The 23,713-nt window shown below is 38.5% G+C and overlaps 2 protein-coding genes and 1 non-coding gene across 5 annotated transcripts; 2 read left to right on the top strand and 1 right to left on the bottom strand.

Annotated features, from left to right (window-relative positions):
* Positions 1–674: 674 nt before the first annotated feature.
* On the bottom strand, positions 675–12,002 carry sppl2 (signal peptide peptidase-like 2). Of its 2 annotated transcripts, none has more exons than XM_008434446.3 (15): positions 11,867–12,002; positions 10,944–11,060; positions 9,571–9,753; positions 9,385–9,474; positions 8,641–8,780; positions 8,250–8,392; positions 8,040–8,136; positions 7,164–7,280; positions 5,731–5,812; positions 5,577–5,651; positions 5,433–5,495; positions 5,260–5,359; positions 5,096–5,173; positions 3,424–3,584; positions 675–2,763 (listed from the first exon to the last, which is right to left on the bottom strand). In XM_008434446.3, the coding sequence occupies exons 1-15, from the start codon at positions 11,924–11,926 to the stop codon at positions 2,587–2,589; spliced, it is 1,683 nt and encodes a 560-aa protein (XP_008432668.2). In that variant the 5' UTR covers positions 11,927–12,002; the 3' UTR covers positions 675–2,586. The 2 variants fall into 2 exon arrangements, 1 of the variants encoding a protein (XP_008432668.2); XR_001777530.2 differs by having other exon boundaries at positions 2,566–2,763; positions 3,282–3,584.
* A 230-nt stretch (positions 12,003–12,232) lies between these two features.
* trnae-cuc (transfer RNA glutamic acid (anticodon CUC)) lies at positions 12,233–12,304 on the top strand. The gene has a single exon. It is a non-coding gene; the product is annotated as a tRNA-Glu (tRNA).
* A 1,559-nt stretch (positions 12,305–13,863) lies between these two features.
* On the top strand, positions 13,864–22,683 carry dapk3 (death-associated protein kinase 3). Of its 2 annotated transcripts, XM_008434449.3 has the most exons (10): positions 13,890–13,971; positions 14,558–14,602; positions 15,299–15,406; positions 17,549–17,909; positions 19,000–19,129; positions 19,240–19,288; positions 19,388–19,414; positions 19,494–19,646; positions 19,744–19,789; positions 21,029–22,683. In XM_008434449.3, the coding sequence occupies exons 3-10, from the start codon at positions 15,345–15,347 to the stop codon at positions 21,563–21,565; spliced, it is 1,365 nt and encodes a 454-aa protein (XP_008432671.1). In that variant the 5' UTR covers positions 13,890–13,971; positions 14,558–14,602; positions 15,299–15,344; the 3' UTR covers positions 21,566–22,683. The 2 variants fall into 2 exon arrangements, with proteins under 2 accessions (XP_008432670.1, XP_008432671.1); XM_008434448.3 differs by lacking the exon at positions 14,558–14,602 and having other exon boundaries at positions 13,864–13,971.
* Positions 22,684–23,713: the final 1,030 nt, after the last annotated feature.

The raw sequence follows: 23,713 nt of genomic DNA, 5'->3' as shown, positions 1-23,713 counted from the left end.
ACGGCAAAAAAAATCCGATTTGACCGAATAAATTGGAATTGGGTCACTTCAGGCTGCAGTGTGAACATAGTTTACCTCTGCGGGATTTAATCTCTGTATAAATCCAAAGATTAAAGATCAAGGAACCTGATCTTTTTAGGTTATACTATATATAAAAACTCTTCAATCAATCAAAACTAGAAAGATTAAGACACAACTGGAATCATACCAACAGCTAATAAAATCATAATGTACCTAAACTATCAGCTTGGGATAAAGATGGCTCTAATTATTCACTGCAGTGACTTTAATTCGAACATGGTGACTCTGGAGGAGCTGCAGAGATCCACAGCTCAGGTGGAAGATTTGTGTCAACGGGATGTTATTCATTTTGTCCAGAGATCGAGTATTGATGTGCTGGAATGGCCCAGTCAAAGTCCAACTGAGACGCTGCTGGAGATGCATGACCAAAAATGTACAGTCAAATGTGTTTCTGACCCAAACAAATGCATTGGCACATTTACAGACTTTTACTTGTAAAAGATTTTCTTTCTTAAACATTTATTGTTTTAGTTTATATAAAACCCCAACAATATACATTAATTTCTGAGGTAACATGACAATTTAAAATGTCCTTTTTGAAGGCAATATACAGATACTAACAACATTAATGTAGGGAAGCAAAGAAACAAACATTAAATACAAGTTTTTATTATTATAATTACTGCTCAGAAGCATTAAAAACCACTTGGTGACAACAGAAAGTATACTGGTGATTCATGTCCTGTAAATCTGACATCTCAGCTGCCCACATGAAATATATTTTCACCTCAACACAACTCAGCCTCACACACCGACACACATACTTGGTGGTTATTCTGTGATTAACCAGTTTATCCTCTCTGACTGCTGAGATCTGCTGTTTGTTACGACCTCAGGTCAGGAGTAGGGGGAACACTGAACACGTTTCACTATTAGTTTCCACATCCAAAAATCCTTTATAATAATGGCTAAAAACGTACATGAGCAAAAACAAAAAGTGCAAATGCATGAAATGAGTTTTAACACAGCTGGTCACTCCTGTCCGATAAACTGCAGCACGTTTAGAGTCCAGTATTGTTTTCATAAAGCAGTTTTTCCATGAGACACATTCCTCACAATAAGGCCAAATCTTAAGACAACATGAAAAAACTGCAGCAGTCAGTGAGCGACGTTTTGTACCGTCCTATGATAGTGTTATAGAAAATGTACAATTAAAAACCATAGCATGCAAAATAAAACGTTACAAAATATGATAAATAGGAAAAAAAAAAAAAAGCTATAAGAAACATATATGTAAAAAAAAAACAAGACTGTTAACTCTGGGTTCAGTTTTAAAGGGTTTGCCATTACTGCAGTTTATAATGCAACAGGAAGCAATCAAGTTTCAGAACCAGCAACCTTTCAAACCAGAAACATCAGCTCTGTCTTCATTATGACATCTTTTTTTAGCAGATTGATTAGAACAGTAAGGCCCAGTTAAACCTGTCTGCAGTACAGAAAAGCCATTTGGGTTCTTCTTGGCAATGGTGTCGGTTTAAGAGCCACCAAAACATTCAGAGTTGATCTTTACAGCCACCCTTCATCTGTTGGGGCATTTTACAGAAATTAGAGACAACAGCGACAGGAGATAATTTACAAGATTCTTTTTTCTTTAAAAAAAAATTAGAAATCTGTTTACAGATTTAAATTTTCACAGTTGAGAAGCTGAGATTTATTTTCTTATTTCATCAAATTGTCCAAGTTTGCAGATGTTCACGTGAACATCTGCAAACTGTTCCCCGTCGCAACACGTATGTTGAATCCATGATTTCCAAGTTGACTGTAAGCTGCTGCTAATGTCGCCGATCTTTTAGCAACATTAAGAGAAAACACTTTGATCAGAGTCAGCCGAGTTTAATTTAAGAGTTTTCTTTCATCACAGATGTGGACAAAACCGCTAAAATAAACTAAAATGAACTCCTTGTATTGCATATGTATGATCTAATCTAGATTTTTTTTTTTTATAAATCCAACCTTGAATTGAAGTGCTTTTTTTTTTTAGTGGAGAAAAAAAAAATAAATTGTTGGTCTTGATCTTGGTGATTTGTATGGAAACAAATCTTGTGACATTTCGGAAACTTTTGGAAACAAAGCCACAGGAAATATGAGTTATAATCAAAAGTAATAATGAAATATTATTAAGCACGGTGGAGAATCTGTGATGCTCTGGGCTTTTTTTCTCCTGCAAAAATCCTGGGAAGCTCGTTGACATTTTCTATTAAAATTTGTTAAACTGGGGGAAAAAAATCTTCATCATTGTCATCAACAGTTTCAAGGATAAATTTCGTAAAAAAAAATTATTCAGTTTTTTCTCATCCATGCAGCTGCAATAAAAGCTGAACTTATTTTAAGGTGTTTTTTTCACACATCTTTACCAGCAGTTTAAACAAATCTTTACTTTTCTCTGTCTCAATACATTTGAACCGAACAGTTATTCCCTTTTTGTATCAAGAGAACCTTGGCTCTCCACTGAGAAACCCCAGGAAAAAAAAACACAAATCAATATGTAGTGAAACTAAAGATGTACTAGTTGCTGGTTTTCTCGTCGCTCGTCTCCTGGGTCTGGGGCGTTTCCTCGGTTTCGGGCGTCTCTTCGCTCTCGCCGGTGGATTCCGGGGTTTGCTGCTCCGCTTTGGACGGGAGTCCCTCCGTCTGCGGCTCGACGGTCATTGTGGGGTTGATCGGTGCGAGGACTATGGGAGGCTGGAGGTGGACAGAAACAGAAAACATGTGTAAAAGAAGACGTCTGAAATGTTATCAGACTAAAAAAAATGTATGCAATGAGAACAGATACAGAGGACCTGAAGGTAAACAGAAAAACATTCACAGTAATCCCTCTGGCACAATAAAATGCCAAATTTCTGGAGCTCTTTTGAGGTTAAACTGTAGTCAGAGGCATTGCTGTTGACTGAAAAGCAGAAATCCCACGGAGATCATGAGTTTCACTGAGATAAACATGCCAGGTTATTTCAGGATCACGATCTGCTGCATGATCACTCGCTTCAACAGAAAGTAAAGGCTCTGCTGCTGAGAAAAATCAACACAACGGGAAGGGACTTTAGGTGAGGTAAGCATGATTTAATTAAAAGTAAAGAGCCAAGCCCAGATACCTGCAGTGACATTCACAGACAGCTGACTACAGCACACCCACAGTCAGTTAAAGGCCAGGGGAGGGACAGCGAAACAGAAAGATGACGTTGGAGTGGCTGGTGTTACTCAACTTGAAATTCTACTTCACTCTGCATGGCCTCTCTTTTTTAAAGTAGAATGTTTTTTGTTTTAATTGTCTTTTGTCGCGCTCTCTCTTTAATTAAAGTCTTTTTGTTCTTCCGCAGTAGGCAGTCATATCAAACTGGTATTCACCACAAATCCACTTCCAGTCCAGAACTGGCGCAGCTCCCTGCGCCACAGCGCCACGGCGAGGCTGGTGAGCAGCGTGCAAGGCACCAGGTAGAGCAGCGCCGGCTGGCCCGTCTGCATCAGGGCCAGAGCCACGAAGGTGATCAGCAGGCCGATGCCGTACGCTGACGGGAGAGGAGAGAAAATCCGGCTTTTAGTAACAGTTCTGTACAGTCGCTGTGGAGAAAACGGCTCAAAACAAAAATAATCGTTCTCTTTACAGGGTTTCCAGCAGTAAAGCTCAAGAACTCTCTAAGCATTTTCAAGGTAGGTTTTCAAATTTTTCCAGCACCATGCAATGGAGATGAAAACAAAACATTTATTACTGTTGTTATTAATAATGCTTTGTGTGCAAAAGACTAACATGACCAAGTCATGAACACGAAGGAGTCTTTGTGAATGTTTATGACGGTCAGGAAGTGCCGTTCGGTAAATAATGGCACTTTTAATGCAGCTTTGCTTTAAAGAGTTTAAAACAGTCAAACATTTATAAAGACTCCTTCATGTTAACCAATCAAGTTTATTTGTACAACACATTTCAGCAACAAGGCATCTCAAACTGCTTCACATCATAAAAGTACAAAGTCAGCAACTGAAACTTTACATTTTGCCGTCGTTACACATCAGATTATTGATTAATGTTTCATTGATTGTTTCAAAAGCAACTCTGGACGGCTGGGATTTTAGTCTAGCTGTAAAGGCTCTCAGTGCTTCAGCTGTTTTACAGCTTTCTGGAAGTTTATTCCAAATTTGTGGTGCATAGAAGCTGAATGCTGCTTCTCCATTGACAGCCTCATGTCAGCCTTATGCACGTCAAATAAAGTATTACTTATACAGCAGGGACGAGGTAAACTGTATGCGAGAGGTACGTCTCTCTCACATACCTTACATCCGACTGGTCTGAAAATAAAACCCTAAATTCACAAAAAAAAATTTTTTATAAAATATAAGAATCTTTATTTCAATTACACAGATTAATAAGTCATTGAGTCATTAGGAATATAAAATATTTATTATGTTGGAACAATCTTAGTAAATTATGACCAAATTGAGTATTTAAACACATTAAACAAATAAAGTTACAAAAAAAATCCCTAAAAAAATGTTCTTGCTATGTTTTCTTGCATTTAGTAAATATAAAAATAATTTTGGTAATCCTAACTAACCTAAAATAAGAAAAGTTATATCTGATTTACCTTCAGACTGTGAGAAATGTGTGTCGTTTTATTATGCCAACTGAAAATAATGTTTAATCAAACATTATATTGTACTTCATTATTAAACTGTGCAGCTTGAATATCAAGCGCTTTCAAGGACTTTATACAGAAATCAGTCACTTTCCAAACCTTAACACACAAGTGAAATTAAAGCATTTTCAGGATTTAAATCACCATACGATCCCTGGATAACAACTTCAGAATTATGCTGTTTTTTGTTTTGTGTCGATCTCATTAAATCCCAGTAAGATGCTTTAAACTTTGTGGTTGTCGTGTGAGAAAATTAAAAGAATGCATTTGAACAAAACGGGAATGTAGTAGATTTAGGTCTGCCTTCATTTCATCCTAAAATCTTATTAGACTATGAAATAAATGTTTTATCTTTACCATCCCATCATAATCCAAGCAGACGAACTTACCGATAGTACAGGCCACAAAGTAGATCCTGGAGGACTGGGTTAAAATGTCAAATCTGTGACAGTACGCCACCAGGAGACCTGAGAGGGGAACAGAATCGGCGTCTCCATGTCAGGTTGAAGCTAACCAACAAAACGTGAGCAAAAAGAGATTTTAAAAATGTCACCTGGCACTAAGATATCCCCAAAGCCCAGGAGGGAGAAGGGCCGGTCGCAAAGAGCCAGAGGAGAGAAGTTTAACCTGGGCACTTTGAGCACCATCGGCAGCTGAAGACACAAACGGAGTCAGTGTTCGCTTCGCCGCTGAAACCCAGAAGAGCAAAATCATCAGAGCGCTCACCTTTTCATGAGGGGCGGAGTCCGAGGGGCCAGCCGCGACCTCCACCATTATGCTCTCCCCGTTCTGTGAAAAACAACGCAGCAGGACGGTCAGACAGAAAACTACGACTCGGTTTGTTTTCACTCCAGCCGAGAGTCATCGTACCTTCGTGAAATGGGGCGTAATAAATACGAAGAAAACGTCGTAAACAAACAGAACCGACAGCAGTAAAGTGCAAGCCTGCCGGAGAGAAAGAAACAGGTTAAATTTATGACTTATTCAGGCGGCTGAGCTGTTGTGAGCGGTTCCGATCCGTCACCTTGAACGTGGGCAGCCGGACAGTTTTGAGCATGTAGAGACAGAAGGTGATGCCCAGCGTGTCCTGCAGCACCCAGGCCCACCTGGAGGGCACAGCAGAGAGGAGCCGCCATCAGCCCGCGGCGCCAAAGCAAACAACAACACAGCCGACCCAACGTGTCTCCACTTTATAAAGAATTTATTAGAAAAGCAGAAACTCTGGTTTTTCTAGGGCTGGGCGATAAATCGGTAAAACTGATTTGTTGAATTTTTGTTTTTTTTTGAAAATGTGGATTTTTTTTTTCTCAACCATTAAAAGTCCTTGTGTTTCCATAATTCATAGTGATGTCAGCCCGCTTAAGGCCCGCCATTTTGTTTGACGAGCGTGTTTTACAGCTTCCATTTCTTGACTTTGAAAGCATTAGTGCCAGGTTATGATTTTTGTATTTTTTTTAATTACCAGAATAAGTTCATAATATTATGAAAACTAGCATGAAAAACAGAAAAAATGTAAATTAAAATGAGAAATTTTGCACTGCAAAAACACCAAATCTTACCAACGATTTATAGTCTTGTTTCTAGAGCAAATATCTTATCACACTTAAAATAAGACAAAACTAAACTACAAGTTACTTTTCAGCAAGATATAGAATATTTTTAAGTAAATAATTTCTTAATATTGATGAAAAATCACTAGTTTCACTGGCAGATTTTACACTTATAACAATGGAAAAATGTCTTCCTATAAGTGAAAAACTGCCAACTTTTCACCAATATTAAGGAATTATTTATTTACAACATTCTTCTAGGTCTTGCCACAAAATTACTTGTAAGTTAGTATATTTCAACTAAAACAAAACTAAGATTTAATCAAAATATTTGCACTAGAAACTAGACTAGAAAAATACTTGGTAAAATTGTGTTTTTGCAGTGTGCATAAGTTTTACAAATAATACTTCATACTCAATAGATACTAAATCTTTTAACATATCAGCATGAAAATATTATCAGTAGCAGGAATTTGTACTTGAAACAGTTATAAAGAACCAGACAAACTGAGCTGCTAATTTGAGATCGCTGTAATTAAGCTCATTTTTTTCCCTCATTAAAGCAACTTTTTTTTCTAGAATTGTAATATTTTCCTGGTAAAATTGCGTTTTTATTCTGCTATTATGAGCAGATTCTCGTAGTTGAACATACATCTATAATCTGTCGCCAACACTCTGTCAAACAACTCACAGCAGTGGCGACTGAAATAAAAGCCACATTTTTCTGTCATTTGTAATTTCTTTCAGAAAAGAAAGCAAGAAAAATCTGTCAATCTAGGATCTGGTATATATATATATATATATATACATTGTATAAAAAGAAACCCGATTTTAAGTCACATCACCCAGCCCCATGTTTTCCCCTCATATGTCAAACAGGAAGCACATCTGCTGGCTTCAGACTCACTGGTCTTCGTTGCGAAACACCATCCAGACGACGCTGATGCTGACGCAGATGGCCGACAGCAGCAGTGCGCGGATCTGCGGACGCTTGTGCAGGTACGGCCAGTTGTTCTCTGGGATCCTGTTTTCCATAATTTAGACATCGGTTAGCCTCCCGCTAACGATCACCATCGCTGCAGGATTTGTTTGTTTCTCTGTCTTGACTGTTTACGTTTCACAACTCATGCTAGCATCTGTTTCTCTTTACAAATCCCACCCATAATCTGTAAGACTACACACTTCTAATTACTGGAGAGACATTTTGTCCCATCACAACCACAAAATTTAAGAAATTCATTCAATATAAAATACATTTTGGAGGAATACGTTGACAGCTCAAATCCATTTCTTCAGCAAGAAGGATTGATAGAGCTGAACACAGAGCAAGAAGAAAACCTGCTGGACACGGGAAAAGTAAAAGCTTAGTGATGGAATAGTCAAATCCAAAGAATCTGTGAAATAAATATTAATAATTATACTTATAGTCTAACTGAGATAGAGTTTATTTTGTAAAGAATGGTCAAGAATCTTACCGACCGGCAGCTGTAGCGGAAGTAAAAATGTGCTGACTCATAGCGACTGAACAGCACAAATACATGCCACACTTTTCAGATTTTCATTTCTAAAAAAAATCAAAACCATGACTCATCGTATTCCTTCCATCACTCTGTGTTGGTCCATCACACCAAATCTAAGCAAAATACTCTGAAACATGTGGTTTTAGTGGAACAAAATGTGACTCTACTGCAATTAGAAATGTTATTTTAACAGATTATAGATGCATTTTATTTCGAATGAGGAGCCTTTTTAATCATCAGTATAACCTCAGCTGCAGCCTCACCTGCACTTGCAGAAAGGAATCCTCCTGACGAAAGGCCACAGGCAGCTGTAGAGGCCGACGGAGGAGGCCACACAGAAGATGGCGATGACCCAAATGGCTGAACAAACCAGACATCAACAGCAGAAAATTAACTCAAATTTACTTTCTAGACGCGATGAAATGATACATCTCTTTGCGCTCTCTCTGAATTCCCATGTTTGTGTGGCGTACCAAGGTGGTCGTAGAAGAAGTAGAGCAGCACCAGCATGTTGCAGCACATGAAGACAAACACACAGATCATGATGGGGGTGACGTCCACCGTCTCCTCGTCCTGCTTCTCCGCGCCGTCGTCGCGTTTATGCTTCAAGTAACGCCTGAAAATAAGACCAGAGGCTGAAGAGTCTCAAACTGAGTCGACGTTTTTACTGCTCATGATCATCCATTTTACTAAACGTTTCGAGCGTCAGAGACCCCCATCTGACTGGGCCTTCTGTCATTTTGGCTCAAACCGGCGAGTCGCTCGCAGCTTCAGATAAACTACACAGGCTGCGTTTTTTACTATTTCGTATTTGCAAAAATATTTCTGCTCTCTCCGAAGGGTGGAGGGGGGATTCCCACTTACTTTTTGCGATCTCTGCTGCCGGCCCAGTAGGCTCCGACGGCCACGGTCCCCACCGCCATCAGGAAGATTATCACCATGTTGTAGTCCAACACCGGCTCATTGGGAGCATACATGGCAACAAGCATCCCCTGACCGAAAGTCTGGACGATTTACAAACAATGAGATCAGCTTAGGTTACGAAATCTTTTAAATCTAAGGGTTTCCCCACTGTAAAGCACTTTCCAACCATTTTCGAGGTTAAATCTTCAAACTTTTGCAACCCCACACTTTAGAGATACAGCTTTGGTTTTAATTCACTATTCTGACATCACTTATTCCGTTTTTAATAATGTCTTGTCTTAGTATTCTACATACAAAGTGAACTAAAATATAACAAAATGTCTCACACACTGGCTGGTCTGAGCACAAAACACAAATTTAACAAACAACAATCTCAAACACATTAATGTATAAAATATAAGAAATGATTTATTGCAATTACACAGATCAAAACCTCATTAGGAATAATAAATATTCACCACATTGAACACATTTTCTTTGTGTTAAAGTAAATAACCTTCCCGCTCAAAATAATCACTTGACTTTTTGCAAGGCGTCTTTTCACATGAAAGTTTATTACAACTTTATTTACAAACTCTGCAGAAAGATCATCAAGCACTTTCTTTCCAAATGTTGCAAACACTTTATTTGAAATTCAAGCACCTGTGAAAACCCTGAAATATCCGTCATCAGGAAAATCCTCACCTTGCTTATGTCCAGCATATCAGCGTAGCTCAGCAGAGCTACAGGAATGTCTATCTCCTCGTACTGGTTCTCGTTTCCTGCTGGTGGAGTCTGTGAAACACACACACACACACACACACACACACACGATCAATAAAGTGGACTGGAATCTGCTCAACACACTGTGACTGTAAGTGAACATCTTACCAGCCTGTCTTTGCTGACGATCAGGATGCCCTGGGCGCCATTGATCTGGGCCAGGCGGACCTTCTCGTAGAAGGTGCAGTTGCCCCTCATCACCATGGGGATGCGGTTTGGGAAGCCGTCCTCTGGGACCTCGGAGGGCGAGCAAAGGACTGACGACGTCAAGTCATAGATCTGAAGATGGGACTGTGACAGAGAAAGATCAGAGCGATTAAAACGAAACTGGAGGAAAAAAACATTATTTATTTCTCTGATTTCATACGGGTGAAAGCTGCTGTTCGATTTTATTCTAAAGATAAATATTTCATGAGCAAATTGTAAATTTGCACATGAAATTGCTTATCAGGTAGTTAAGCAGTTTCTTTTTACCTCATTTATATTATTATTTTACTTGATTATTTTTGTAAATAAGTTACATCTGTAGTGTGTTTATTTTGTAAAGTAAACAGTTGAACTTTGTCAAGAGGATCCAGTCAGGGTTTTCTTTTTTTGTCGTCAAGTGGACAGAACAGGAAACACAGAGAGCGTCAAGCTTATGGCTTCATTGATTTGGAAACTACAGATAGTCTTACAAGCCCAAAATGAAGTTATTTCTTAACAGGATAGAAAAGCACAAATGTCTGTCTTTATTTTGGATTTAGAGGTTTTCTGCAAGTTCCTTGCTGGAATCTAGAAATTTCCAATGTCTACACCGTAAATGTAACTTTTGTTACTACAATGTAACAGGAGTACACAGTACATACAATGTTTTGCAAAGGTTTTCATAGGCCTTGAACTTTTCTCTCAAGTCTTTTGCAGCTTCTAACAAGAATTTTCCAAGATTATTCTGCATTTAGCTCCATTAATTTACTCTGAACAGCTTCCATGTGGAAAAAAAGCAACCCCACAGCACGATACTGCCACAACCATGTTTTACTTTGGAAATGGTGTGTTCAATTTGAGGATTAGTTTCCATTCTTGGTTGCTTATATGAGTAATGTGATATGTGAATGAGATATTTTCTAACGCAACTCTGCATTTTTTGTCATGGAGGACAAAAAAATGTTTGTCCTCCATGTTCTCTAACAAGCCATTGAAGGCGTCTCATTAAATACGGAAATTACATTTTTCAAAAGTTGGTTTACTAATTTTGACTTTTGGCTGCACTGGATTTTATTTATCCAGACGATATTATTTCAGAGTGAAGGCCTGTGAATAAAACTGCTGGCCACACTATTTAGATTTCTCTTCCTCAACTTCACAATCCTGCACTACTTCGTATTGCTCCCTCACACAGCATGCATTGAAGTTTGTGGTTGTGACATGTCAAAATGTGAAGTACAAATGGTATGCATGAGTAGTTTTGCAAAAGGACGTTGTGTCACCAGGATACTTACTGCTTTATTAAGGTCCTGAGGAAGACGTGCCCACTGGGACTTGAAGAATATGCAGTAGTCCTTCCCATTTCTTTTGCCCTCATCACTGAAATGGGCCATGCCGTACTCTCCCACCACCTGTAGGCAGAAAAACATCGTTTCATTTTGGACACGAGAGATAGGAGGAATAAACTGAAGAATTATGACACAAATATTCAGCAGTAGTAGTGGAAAGGTATTTCCTTTTAACTCACGTAAAGCACTTTGAATTGCCTCGTTGCTGAAAATGTGCTAAATAAAATTACCTTAACAGGGTTTTATGCTCCTCTTAACCCAATTTTCCATTTTGTAGTTTCGTTCTTACTGTATAACTAAGACATTTTCTAACAATATAAGATTCATGTTAAATTTAATTTAACATAACTTCAAATAACCTGCGACTGAGACACAAAAAGAGAAATGCAAAAAAAAAAAGAGAAAAGCGTTTAAATCTAATTCGGAAAGAGTAATTAAAAGTTTTACACGGCTGTTTTCTAACCTGGGTCGAGTTAGTTTTATAGTTGTTTTCTAAAGGCAACGCAAGTCATATGAACATATTTTACTCCTTTCGGCTCAGATTTCAGACCCGCTGCCATTTTTAAAACCAACGGCACGTTGTAGATTATTAGCAAATAAATCTCTATTCGCTCCCGGATTATTCTGTGTTTGTGTTGGCTTCAGAGATGCTTTGAATCAGCAGCGACCCTCCTTTATTATAATGTCCTATCCACCGGTGATGTGTGGGTTTCCAGGGCCCACGGTGATCTCCGCAAGCTAACGTTCACATAGCATTCAGGCTAATGCAGGAAAAAATCGATTACAGTACAGTTCCCAGACTGTGTCAACTAGAAGACTTGCTTGAACAAATATACCGGTTTTAGTGAAACAGATTTAATCTCTCTCACCCTCTGGACGAGGAAAGCGGCCCAAATCAGTGCTCCGGGAACTCTCATATCGCCGAGCATGTTGTTGTTTAACCCATCAACCGACCAACCGCTCAGCTCGATCTCTCAGCTGTTGTTGGGAAAAGCCACTCCCTTTACGGTGTTAGTCATTATTTCATTGGCTGGTTTCATCAGGAGGCAATCAAGAGCTCATTTCTGATTGGATTAGATTAAGATAAAGTAAAATATAGTTTTTACAACGGATACATAATGTGGAACAGTCTGTGGGTTATATTTGTCTCCCTAAACATAAATAGAAGTGAAACATCACACTATTGTGTTGTGTTACCATTTTCAATTTCTGCTCTTTCGTTGCAGTTAGCATCTTCCCTGGTGGTCTAGTGGTTAGGATTCGGCGCTCTCACCGCCGCGGCCCGGGTTCGATTCCCGGTCAGGGAACAACTTTTGAGGATACTTTTTAGTTGAAAAAGGGGTTTGCATTTAACAGGATTAAGTGTCCGCGTTTCAAACTGTTCAATTACCGTTTTATTGGTGCAATTACAAAGCTAAGTACAGCATCATGAGACTGAATAAGTTTAAAAAAAAAAGACAGGCAGCTGTAATTCTGCCACATTTATTCAACAATGTCATTGGTATTTTACATCCGCAGCTCACAGCAGGACCACTCTATAATCTTTGTTGTTGCGTGCTCGATCTTGTTATTCAGACATGATGCAGTAGACTTTCAGCCTGATGTCATTCCATATGTCCTTCCTTCTGGTGTATATTTTACCTGTGTCATGTCAGCCATTATTAGCGGAATCTGAAGAATTTCAAACTTCACAATAAGAGGTTATACTTTCACAAGGAATCGAGAATCTTTTTTTTTTTAATCTGATTTAAAAAAATAATCTGACTTTTTAATAAATCACATGAATTCATTGTATAAATTCACGCTATTTATATCTGTCATGCAAGAAATTTATAGTTACCATCCCAACCAGGCATTGCAGACATTTCAATATAATGATCTAACGCCTATGCTCACCACTGCATTTCAGTTCAATTTAGTTCAGACTTTGACTTGGCCGATCCAAAACCTACATGTTTTGTTTTCAGCCATCTAGAAATGAACTTTGGATTATTATCTTTCTGCATTACCCAAGTTTACTTAAGTTTATAATTGTGAACAGATAGCTGATGAGTTTCAAAAATAGACTTTAACTAGGTCAGACAAAAACATTAATTAAATTAAATTAAAACTGATCTCTTTTAGCACACCAGAGATGGACTGGTGTGCTTTGCCTCAGAGGACCGTGTAATAGTTTAATAAATGCCTAAATGGTCATATAATCTTTTGAAATATGGTGAATTCAAATTCTTCTTAATGGTTTTCACATTTGATTACTTAACTGTATTTTAGACATTATTGTAAACAAATGTTTTGAATTTAGTTTATCTAATAAATGCATTTGTCATTTTAATAAACACATATAGAAATATAACTAAAATGCATGTTTGTTAAATTTTGGCACTTACCATAAATCCAAGCGATTTCTTGTTTTATTAGTTTTTATTTTAACTTTTTTTTAATTACTTTTTCAGTTTATCCTGGTATACTCTCATTTTTGTAGCTTATTTTAATGTTAAACACCTTGTCATTTTTTAATTATTCTCCTGACTACCAGCAGTTCATTTTTGTCCTCTGTAGAGGACATTTCTACACTTGAATATCTCCCACCTCCTGCATTCTACTGAATTAATTCCTTAGGGCTTTTCAATGATACCACATGTGAAGGGGTGGAACTTTTGTACATACCTTTTTTCTAATTCATAAAAATGGCATTCATCAGTAACAACACATTTTATGGGAAGAGACAAAGTAAGTGCATAAAACATTTTATTGGCTTACAAAGACTGTGGGATTTAAAAAAAAATAGTGGTTGGACAATATTTTTTTCTTGGTAGTCAGGAGGTTAAAATAAAAATCCACGAAATTCTCTGAAAAACTTTTACTTTGAAGTTAGATGCCGGAAGTTCTCTGTCTTGACGTCAATTAGTTGATAAACCAGGAGATCCACTCAGCTAGTTGGATGAGGAAGGCAGTAGTTGTAGCGAACCGTACGGTGAGTATCCATTGCTGTAATGTTTTCTCTTTTAATCTGACTAGCTGTGTATTTCGCTGTCATAATTTATGTTTTTGTAGTTTTTTGTGAGGTTTAAATTAATAAAACAACGACAGCCGGCGTTTAACGCTAGGTAATGTACCGAGCTATAGCTAGCTGTCTTCCGTTGTCAGGATTCGTTTTGTTCCTTCTTGTTAATGCGTTGAAACTCCTTCAATCATGAATAAAATAACGGGATATGTGTGGGTTTTCAGTTTGATTCGTGTAATCTGTAACACGTTTGTCGTTTGGTTGTTTTATCGGTTGTATTTCTCAGGAAAAGCCCGTTTTCTTTTTAAACCGTAACAAAAACGTTAATCATAAATTGTGTCGTTCATAAAAACCTTTAGACTTGGGCATATTTTGTGCAGCGTGAAGAACTAAAAGGTAAAACATCTCTTTGTGAGGTCGCTCCGGGCCCTTTAATTGAGTCAGTTTGCTGAAGCATGAGCAGGAGGTGATCTAAGTAAGACTGGTATGCAGAGGTCTGACATCAGCCCCAAAGTGTCTGAAAACTAAAGCTGTGTTTTCACTACAACCAAATAAGGAGGACAGGAGGCAGGACAAGGAGAGCAGCTGAACGTCCATTCAGGCAGGAAACTCTTATGCTGCTTTATAACTCGGGTTACTATCTTAAAAAAAAATAATAATAAGGGAATGTTTTGCTCTTAGAGAACCAGCCATAGTTGAATCCATTTTAGTATTTAAATTCAAAAAGGAACATTTATATTAGATGGATTCAGTACACAATGTTATTTCTTAAAATTGTCTTGCTAAAAGTGTTAACTTTTTATTTATTTATTTTTTGACAATACTCTAAATATTTCATATTTGAATTGAGTCAGGCAAGTTTTTTTTGGCCAATCAAGCACAGTGATACGGTGGTGAATAAAATGCATATTGGTGCTTTGAGCAAATTATGAAGTTTGGCAACCATGCAGTTTTTCTGCAGTTTTTCATGCAGCAGACAGTATGGTTGTGGAACTTTAAGAGGGACATAGAGCAACTTTTTCCTTCCACTCAACTTTCCATCATTATACTAGGATGCAGCACTTTGTGAAGAGTCAGCTTTATTAGCATGCACATTTTTGTTGATTAAGGGCTGTCAAAGAACATCTGACTTCCCATAATAGACAACAAAACATGTCTATTATGAATCCTTTTTAGACTTCTAATATTCTATTGAATTAAAATATGACAGTGATGCATCTATGTGTATGCAACTTTTATTTATTTATTTATTTTTTATTGACTGATATGTATAGTTAACTTTCTCTTTACTTTGCAGGACACCTGCAGGACCTTCTCCCCTCACAGTTAGCGTCGTCAGCACCATGGCTGGCTTCAGGCAGGAAGATGTTGAGCTCTACTACGAGATGGGAGAGGAGCTGGGCAGGTAGGAACCATTCCCACTTGACAGAAACATGTTTTTCAGGTGTTTAATTTCAGTACAGTAGCCCTTTAGTGCCAGGCAAAATGCATGCAAAGCACTTTATGAAATTCTAATAAGGCTTCCTCAGCTGTATAGCTAAACTCCAGTGATCTATTTCTTGTAATTATGAGCGTATCTGGACCACACAGTTTATTGATCTGTCAGGTATGAACTCCAGGCTGCCAAAAAAAAAAAAAAAACTGAGATCATAACGAGTTTGCATCAGCAACATAAAATATAATTGAATGCACTTTTATGCTGCACTGGACACTTTTAAAGACGAGTCATCTTTTTTTTTTTTTTTTTAAAGAGATTGACCCACCTTCCCGCCTTGGCTAATCTCTTTCTGCAGTAATGCAGCAAAAACTGTGACGTCAGTGGCTCTCGCTGTCCCTTTCCTCCTTTGCTGTGGTGGAGTGTTTCTAAACATCGGGACAGTGTCAGAGTGTTTTTGTTTCCCGAAACGGATGTGAATTAACAGTCCTACAGGGACAGATCCTGCTGTTATGTTTCCACTTTGGTTTCACTTAGATGTTCTTTTTTATAAATAACATTTCACTCCATGTAGTTGTTTTGAAGTGCAATTAAAATGGTTATTTAGTGTTGGACTTGTCCTGAAATGACGCTGATATTGAGCTTTGTTTGCAAGATTTCTGTCTGTCTGAAAGGAGTCTCTCACTCTTTTAAGAAAATATCTGTTAGCATAATTTACATTTAGAGTTTCAATAAGGTACAGGCTTAATCAATATTCAAATATTCACTATTTGCATTAGCATTGGCATTTAATGAAGGTCTTGAATCTTCCTCAGCTGTATAATTAAAGTGGCTTTTTCAGTTTGCACTGATTACAGCTTGCATCAGTTGGGTGCATAAATTAGTACTTAACGTCGGTCTATGTTGATTTTAAACTGGCTTCACTCCAGACAGCGTCTGTGGCGTTCCGGCATCTCCGTGTTTGTGGAAACTGGTTTGATCCCAAACATCCCAACCAGTTTCCTATGACCTGGCAGATGTTGGAAACTTGCACATACTTAAATGTTCCACATCAAACTGTGTTTGAAATGTTAATCTGAAGCTTCTTGAATGGCCTTCCCCCCCTAACTCTCTGACATCAACCTGATTGAACATTTGTGGGAAAATGGCTTGTTTAACTATATTTAAAGTAACTCTTCCCTTTCCTGTGGGGCAATGGATGACAAATCCAGCCAAAATATCCCCCAAAGATTATAAATTGAGCTTGTGGTTCCTGAAGGTCATTTAATCAAATATTAGTGTAAGTATAGGCCTGTAAATGTCCCAGTAATTATTTCAATAAACAATAATATTTGTTGTAGAAAATAGAAATATAAACTTTAAGTAACACTTAACACTGGAACAGGAAGAGATTTAAAATATACTAAATAAAACCTAAAAAATATAAATGGAAAGGAAATAAAAGCACACAACCGAAACTGTAAACAAAACCATTTATGAACTCTCTGTAAACATAATTGCTCTTCAAAAAAATCTTAATCATCTGAATGGAAATTATTGAACTCACTTTAATTTATCAAATGATTAATTGATTAATTGGTTATTATGACAGATACTGTGCAATGTGTATGTATCATATATCATATCATGAAAAATGTCCTATGATATGATTTTGATTTATTGTTATAATGATCAATTTTAGTCATTGAAGGTAAATAAAAAATAAAACTGACAGTATGATAGAAAATGATATTTTTGCCATTTTCTCCACTGTTTGTCCCATGAAAGCACCAATAAATTATAAAATATTAAATCTACTTACTGTGCAGTCTACTGATATAAATCACACTTTTTAAGTACGTGGCATCCTGAAGAAGATTATTGTAAATAAGAATGTTTGTCCTAAACTTATATTTAGTATCAAAGTTCAATAGTATCAAAAAATAACCCAATAAAGTTTAAAGTCTGTATCATCCACCCCTAGTTCGAATGCATCATTAAAAGTCCAAATTCAGTACAATATTCATGTCCACCATGATGGTCAGCAGATTTCTGACCATTTCTACTGCGGTGTGTGATACGTTTTTGTTAAATAGATTGCTACAAGAGGTTTGGTCTTCCCTCTCTCTCCAGTGGACAGTTCGCCATCGTCCGGAAGTGCAAGGAGAAGAGCACGGGCGTCGAGTACGCGGCCAAGTTCATCAAGAAGCGGCGCCTGTCGTCCAGCCGGCGCGGGGTGAGCCGCGAGGAGATCGAGCGCGAGGTCAACATCCTGCGGGAGATCCAGCACAGCAACATCATCACGCTGCACGACATCTTTGAGAACAAGACGGACGTGATCCTGATCCTGGAGCTGGTGTCCGGCGGGGAGCTGTTCGACTTCCTGGCCGAGAAGGAGTCTCTGACCGAGGAGGAGGCCACGCAGTTCCTCAAGCAGATCCTGGACGGCGTCCACTACCTCCACTCCAAGCGCATCGCTCACTTCGACCTGAAGGTCAGCCGTCCGAGGGGAACTGGTGGGAGATTAAAGGCTGCTAAGGGCTTCAGGTGTTAACCCTGGTAGTTTTCCATGAAACAAATGAAACTAGGCTCAAAAGTAATACTGCTTAAGAAGTAATACTTCTTCTTATACTGTAGAGGAAAAGTGTGAAGAGTTTTAAAAAACAAAATAAAATTCCTAGCTAGCTCTGTAGTGATGTTTCTACCTTCTCAAAGCATTTTGGAGTTCTTTTGTCGTCTGGGAAAGAAAATAAATCATTGGATCTAAGTCAGCAGATCTTAACCCGTCAATCCTTCTATTCTTCCTTTCATCCATTAAGCAGGTCGTTTATCCACTTTAGTGGAAAATTATGGAAACTAGACATAAAAATAATTTTTGCCACTTTTAACCAAATTAGTAGTGATGAAATGTGTTTTATATTTGGAAATATAATTGTCATTCTGTGTTTATATTACTTTTTCTGTTTAAAAGAAAAAAATTATCTGCATTGCTTTAAGCCTCGTGCTTAAAAATAACAACCAGCCATTTCCTGGCAATAAGTTTGTGATTTTTGGCGTTTCGATTGTTAAGTCACATACTACAGGCACTGCACCATTACCTAGCAACCCCAGCCGAACCCCAGCCCGTCACCTAGCAACTCAAGTTGAGCTCTAGTATGTTTGGTCAGCTGGTTTTACCGCTGTGCAATGGCTGCTGGAAAAGACAAGTCTTTTGTTGCTGACTTAATATCCAGAAGCCATTCGCTGCATTCTTATTGGTTGTGCAGGATGCTCCACTTCTGCTTTTCAAAGGTGTATAGTTGTATAATTTCACATCTGTTTTCAGCCATTTTCACATGTGAGAGTAAACGATGAATTGAGGAGCGTGGTCAGCAACAGTTTATATGGATTTAAAGCGACAAGACACGGTGGAACAAGCCATTCTGAAATAGGCAGAACTGAGCAACTAAAACCTCATCTTAGAATTATTTTGTGTAAAAATATGTAAAGAACATGTTCTGTATATCCTACAGGCCAATCCTAACAAGGAAGCATAATAGGTCACCTTGAAAAGTAAAAATCCTTTTCTTTTTTTAATCCTTCAGCCTGAGAATATTATGCTGCTGGATAAGAACGTTCCCAACCCCCGGATCAAGCTGATTGATTTTGGGATCGCTCACCAGATCAAAGCTGGAAACGAGTTCAAGAACATCTTTGGGACTCCGGAGTTTGTCGGTAAGGCCTCACAGCTGCACTCCGAGTTTAAACCTCGTAAGTGGAAAATGTTTGGCTTCAGATCACATCTGGTTTGAATTAAAGCTTTCATTCTTTCATGCTTTTTACAGCGCCAGAAATAGTTAACTACGAGCCACTCGGCCTGGAGGCAGACATGTGGTGAGGAGTCTTTTTTTTGGTTTGTTTTATTTTCCTCTTCTCATCTAGAGATGTTTACCAACCTGCCGCTTATCTTAACTCATCTGTTCCTGCTTGCAGGAGCATCGGAGTGATCACATACATTCTGTGAGTAAAGTTTCTCATCATAGCATTCGGTCGAATCATTTCTAAAGTGAGCTCTGACGGGAAACGTTTTGTCTGCCAGACTGAGCGGAGCGTCGCCTTTCCTCGGCGAGACCAAGCAGGAGACTCTGACCAACATCTCGGCTGTCAACTACGACTTTGACGAGGAATATTTCAGCAACACCAGCGAGTTGGCCAAGGACTTCATACGCCGCCTGCTGGTCAAAGACCCAAAGTAATAAAATAAGTAAAACTCATGGATTCATATTGTTTGTTACTGCATCTTAGGTTAGAAGAAATGGTAACTTGATGAATGATTTCTGTTTGTGTAGGAAGAGAATGACAATTGATGACAGTCTGGAGCATCCCTGGATTAAGGTTGGCATTTTAATTATTCATTATTTCACTGTTCCCATCAAAACTTAGAAATGGTGCTTAGTAGATCTACTGACTCGTTTAATCAGGTTTTTTATGCTTTTATTATTCTTGTAATTTCTTAATTTTCTCGTCAGGTGAGCAGATTGTACAGAAAGTGTTTACGGGATGTTTGGAGTCTCATTTAAAGTCCAGGGAGTTTAATCTAAGGGTTTTTACGCCAGCTGGAAAATTCAGGAAATGTTTTCCCAAGTCTGGATAGATTAAGAAATTAGAGAGAGTTGTTGTTATCTACCATTCCATCCATTAATAAGTCAATTCATTTGTCTATTATTCATCCATAAATGTATCCTTTCTTCCTCTTATCATCCATTAATCTGTTATCCATGCAACCAATAATACAATTATCAATTAGTCTGTCTCTGTCCATTATTGATCAGTCCTTTATGCCTTCTTTCCTCCATCCATTTATCTACTCATCCTTCTGTCAGTGCATTAGTCCATTTCTTTATCTGTTATCCTAAGTAACCAGTCATCCAGTTATTCTTCCATATTTTATGCAAAGTTCTCATTTTGCATATTTTTGTACTTCCATTTGGGTCTCTACTGCTTCTGAAAACAGCAAAAGGAAAAAAAAAAAACTTAAATAAAACCGCCAGCTGTTTATCAATAAGTTAATGTTTTCTTGGTTTCGGAAAAATGAGCCGTTTCAATGTAGCGTCACATTCGACAGGCGCTGTGTCGTTACCTAGCAACCCAAGCAGAGTTCCAGAACATTTGGTCAGCTGGTTTCACTGCTGTAATAATGGCTGCTGCTGTTTTGTTGTCGACTTACCATCCAGAAATCACTTGCTGCGTTCTTGGTGGTTGTGCAGGAGGCTCTACTTCTGCTTTTCAAAGATGCATGGTTGTATGATTTTACATCATTTTGCAGTCTTTTTTAAATGCAAGCATAATGGTGAGTTGGGGGCGTTGCCAGCAGCAGCAGCTTATGTGGATTTAAAGTGACAAGAGACCCTAAAACAGCTCAAAATAGACAGAACTGATCAGACTAAAATCTCATCACCTAAGAATGATTTTGTGCAAAAATTTAATGGTTTATCCTAACGGGGAAGGATAATAGATCATCTTTAACCTTTTCAGTTTATTCCTTAGAGGATTCTGGAAGTTTTAGTCTGGCAAAGCATTCTGTCGTAATATCTGTGGAGCGTCTTCTCAATTTCCGATCTTTGATTTCTTCAGGTTATCAAGAGGCGAAACGTGCGCCAGGAGGATCGGGATCACAAAACGGAGCGCCGTCGCCTGAAGACCACTCGGCTGAAGGAGTACACCATCAAGTCGCACTCCAGCATGCCTCCCAACAACACCTACGTGAACTTTGAGCGCTTCTCCCAGGTGCTGGAGGAGATCGCTGCCGCGGAGGAGGGCCTGAAGGAGCTGGAGCGCAACCAGCGCTCCTGCCAGGAGGACGTGGCAGCGCTGCTGTCCATCTACGAGGAGAAGGAGGGCTGGTATAAGGAGGAGAACCAGAGCATCTCCGCCGACCTCAGCCACATCCGCCAGGAGCTGCAGCGCTCCCAGACGCAGCGCAGGAAGTGCCAGGAGGACACCCGGCTCACCATGCAGTCGGCCAACAACCTGAAGCGCAAGTTTGGGCGTCTGGAGAACCGCTACGACGCGCTGGCCGAGCAGGTGGCCTCGGAGGTCCGCTGGGTGGAGGAGCTGCTCAGGTCCATGTCCGCAGAGAAAGACGCCCTCGGATCCGGCAGCGTCCCCTGAGCCGAGCCGCCGTCCAGCCAAGACGTTTTCTCTCTACAGCTTCGTCCCGCCCTTCTGCTCTGCTTGTTCTCGGAGGAGATAAGTGTCGTCTCCACACGCTTTGCTGCTGCTGCCGCTGCATATCGGGAAAATCTTCTACCATTTTCATCCCAGAGGGAAGGACGAGAAAGAGGCAAACATGTTGAAGCCGCTTCTGCAGAAGAAGGCTCAGTTCTTTTTTTTTATTTTTTTTTTTTTTATATATATATACATTAATTTATGATTTCTAGATATTTTAATGTACTTGGCTGTCATTTCAAACCGTGTTGGCGAGGAAGGAAATGACTCCATTCCTTTGAGTATTTGTAGCCTGGTTATCATTTTAAAAACTAGCTTTCAATTTAACCCTTTTTGTTCCCGTTGAGCTTCACAATACATGTGATATTATCAGATTTCTGAGTGATTCAGGTGTATTTATTCATGCAGTTACATGCATGTCTGGACTGAGTGTCGATGCAATAAATTTAAAGCCTCAGCACAGAATATAGAGCTTTAGGGTAGCGCTTTATTTTACACGTCATGTAATTTAAATTGGATCACCTGCTTAGTCATTGAAACCGTTCTACATCTCATGGGTGCCAAGTAATTTATTTGAGCAGTAGAATAACTTGATATAGGTTTGAATTTACAGCAACTACTAAAATAAAGCATTACCTGATTTTGAGAATGTATGAATCAGCCTTTGCAGTGCCTGAAAACAGATCAACCTCATGGTGGGCATTCAGCTGCCATCAGCTCAATCATTTCAGTCTCACATTTACAGAAATACTGATAGTCTTAAAATGTGACTTGTTTTGCACAGTAGTCTTGTAGACCAAACGGCGTGCATGGAAACCTTCTGTCTGTACATTCGGTGTAACTTTGCGATCGTCACGGCACACTTCAGACATTCCATCGACGAGTTTCACATCCAGCTACCACATTCCCTGTGCAGGAATGGTGTTCTGTCGTCTGTAGTATTTTTCAGTAGAGAAATGTACTCATTTGCACTTATAAAGCAGTTTCAGAATCTATTTTAATCTGTATCCTGATCTGTAAGTCTTTCTGGGAACTGTTTCAAATAAAGAAACTTCAGCAAATTGTTTTTGTGTGGGAATCATTTTGACGTAACTGCAAAAAAATCAACAAAAAATATCTATACAGATTCGGGCAGCAACATTCTGTGATAAGTGAGTCTAAGAAGTTGAACTCACTTATATTTACAGCTTGATTTGCACACACAGCATGTTCATGCAGTGTCAGCTTTTTCAGATTTTCTTATGATTACAAACTTAATGAATTTTGTTAACCTGAGTGAAGTTGGTCCCTCCACCTTCTTCAAATTAGACTAAATGGTGTCAAACGTTTGTGCAGCAAATTTTTTTGTTTGTGTTGCTTTGGCTTTGGAGATGCTAATGAAAGTTTGAAGGTCATCTTGATTTAGAGGAGCTGGTTGACATTTGGCCTTTAAACTTTTATTAATATCATCAAAGCTAAAGCGGCACAAACAAAACATTTTGCTGCACAAACGTAGGTGAGTGGGGGGGGGCTCGTTAACCTTTCATGACCTCTGGAAACTTTTTTTAATGTCTTTAAAATGATGCCGGCAAAATGAAAATGTTTGCTACACAAGTGTAGCACAAACGTTTGACACAATTTTTGTCCGATTTGAAGAAGTTGGGCCAACTTATCTCAGGTATTTTGTTAGTGTTTGTCATAAATCAGCACAGAGGATAAAAATGAAAATTGCAAAAAATTTTCTTGCTCCTTTTATCATTTTTATAAATGACTTGGAAAGAAATTTTCTAAATGTAAAGTTCCACCTATATGGTGAAGATACTGTAGTTTAGACTAATACAGCCTCTGTTAAACAGGCTCCTAAATCCTAAAAGGTCAGAACGATACCTGCTCATCACATCCTCTTTCAGTGTCCATAAAATTTGTTCAGAACTTAAAAACTTTTTCTTACGCACAATTTGCAAAAGTCATTTCCCCTCAATGAATTTAAAACTTCTTGACAACTGAAAAAAATGTTATTTCTACTCTTAGTCCCCTTTTAAATTAATTTAAGTTTTAACCTTATGCTCTTTTCTTATTTGCATTGTGTGTAAGTGAAATTCATAATGTTTA

Source organism: Poecilia reticulata, chromosome 17 (genome assembly GCF_904066995.2).
Source record: "Poecilia reticulata chromosome 17, P_reticulata-male-v2, whole genome shotgun sequence".
NCBI classification, from domain to species: Eukaryota; Metazoa; Chordata; class Actinopteri; order Cyprinodontiformes; family Poeciliidae; genus Poecilia; species Poecilia reticulata.
This window is presented reverse-complemented; position numbering and strand designations above follow the sequence as displayed.

What these genes read in the sequence shown, in the direction of transcription:
- sppl2 (XM_008434446.3), bottom strand. Translation starts at nt 11,926, where the DNA reads ATGCTCGGCGATATGAGAGTTCCCGGAGCACTGATTTGGGCCGCTTTC. An exon ending in TGGGGATATCTTAGTGCCAG is followed by an intron (nt 5,174 to 5,259) that starts GTGACATTTTTA and finishes TTCCCCTCTCAG; the next exon opens with GTCTCCTGGTGGCGTACTGT. An exon ending in CTTTGTGGCCTGTACTATCG is followed by an intron (nt 3,585 to 5,095) that starts GTAAGTTCGTCT and finishes CTCTCCCGTCAG; the next exon opens with CGTACGGCATCGGCCTGCTG.
- dapk3 (XM_008434448.3), top strand. Translation starts at nt 15,345, where the DNA reads ATGGCTGGCTTCAGGCAGGAAGATGTTGAGCTCTACTACGAGATGGGA. An exon ending in ATGGGAGAGGAGCTGGGCAG is followed by an intron (nt 15,407 to 17,548) that starts GTAGGAACCATT and finishes CTCTCTCTCCAG; the next exon opens with TGGACAGTTCGCCATCGTCC. An exon ending in CTGCTGGTCAAAGACCCAAA is followed by an intron (nt 19,647 to 19,743) that starts GTAATAAAATAA and finishes CTGTTTGTGTAG; the next exon opens with GAAGAGAATGACAATTGATG.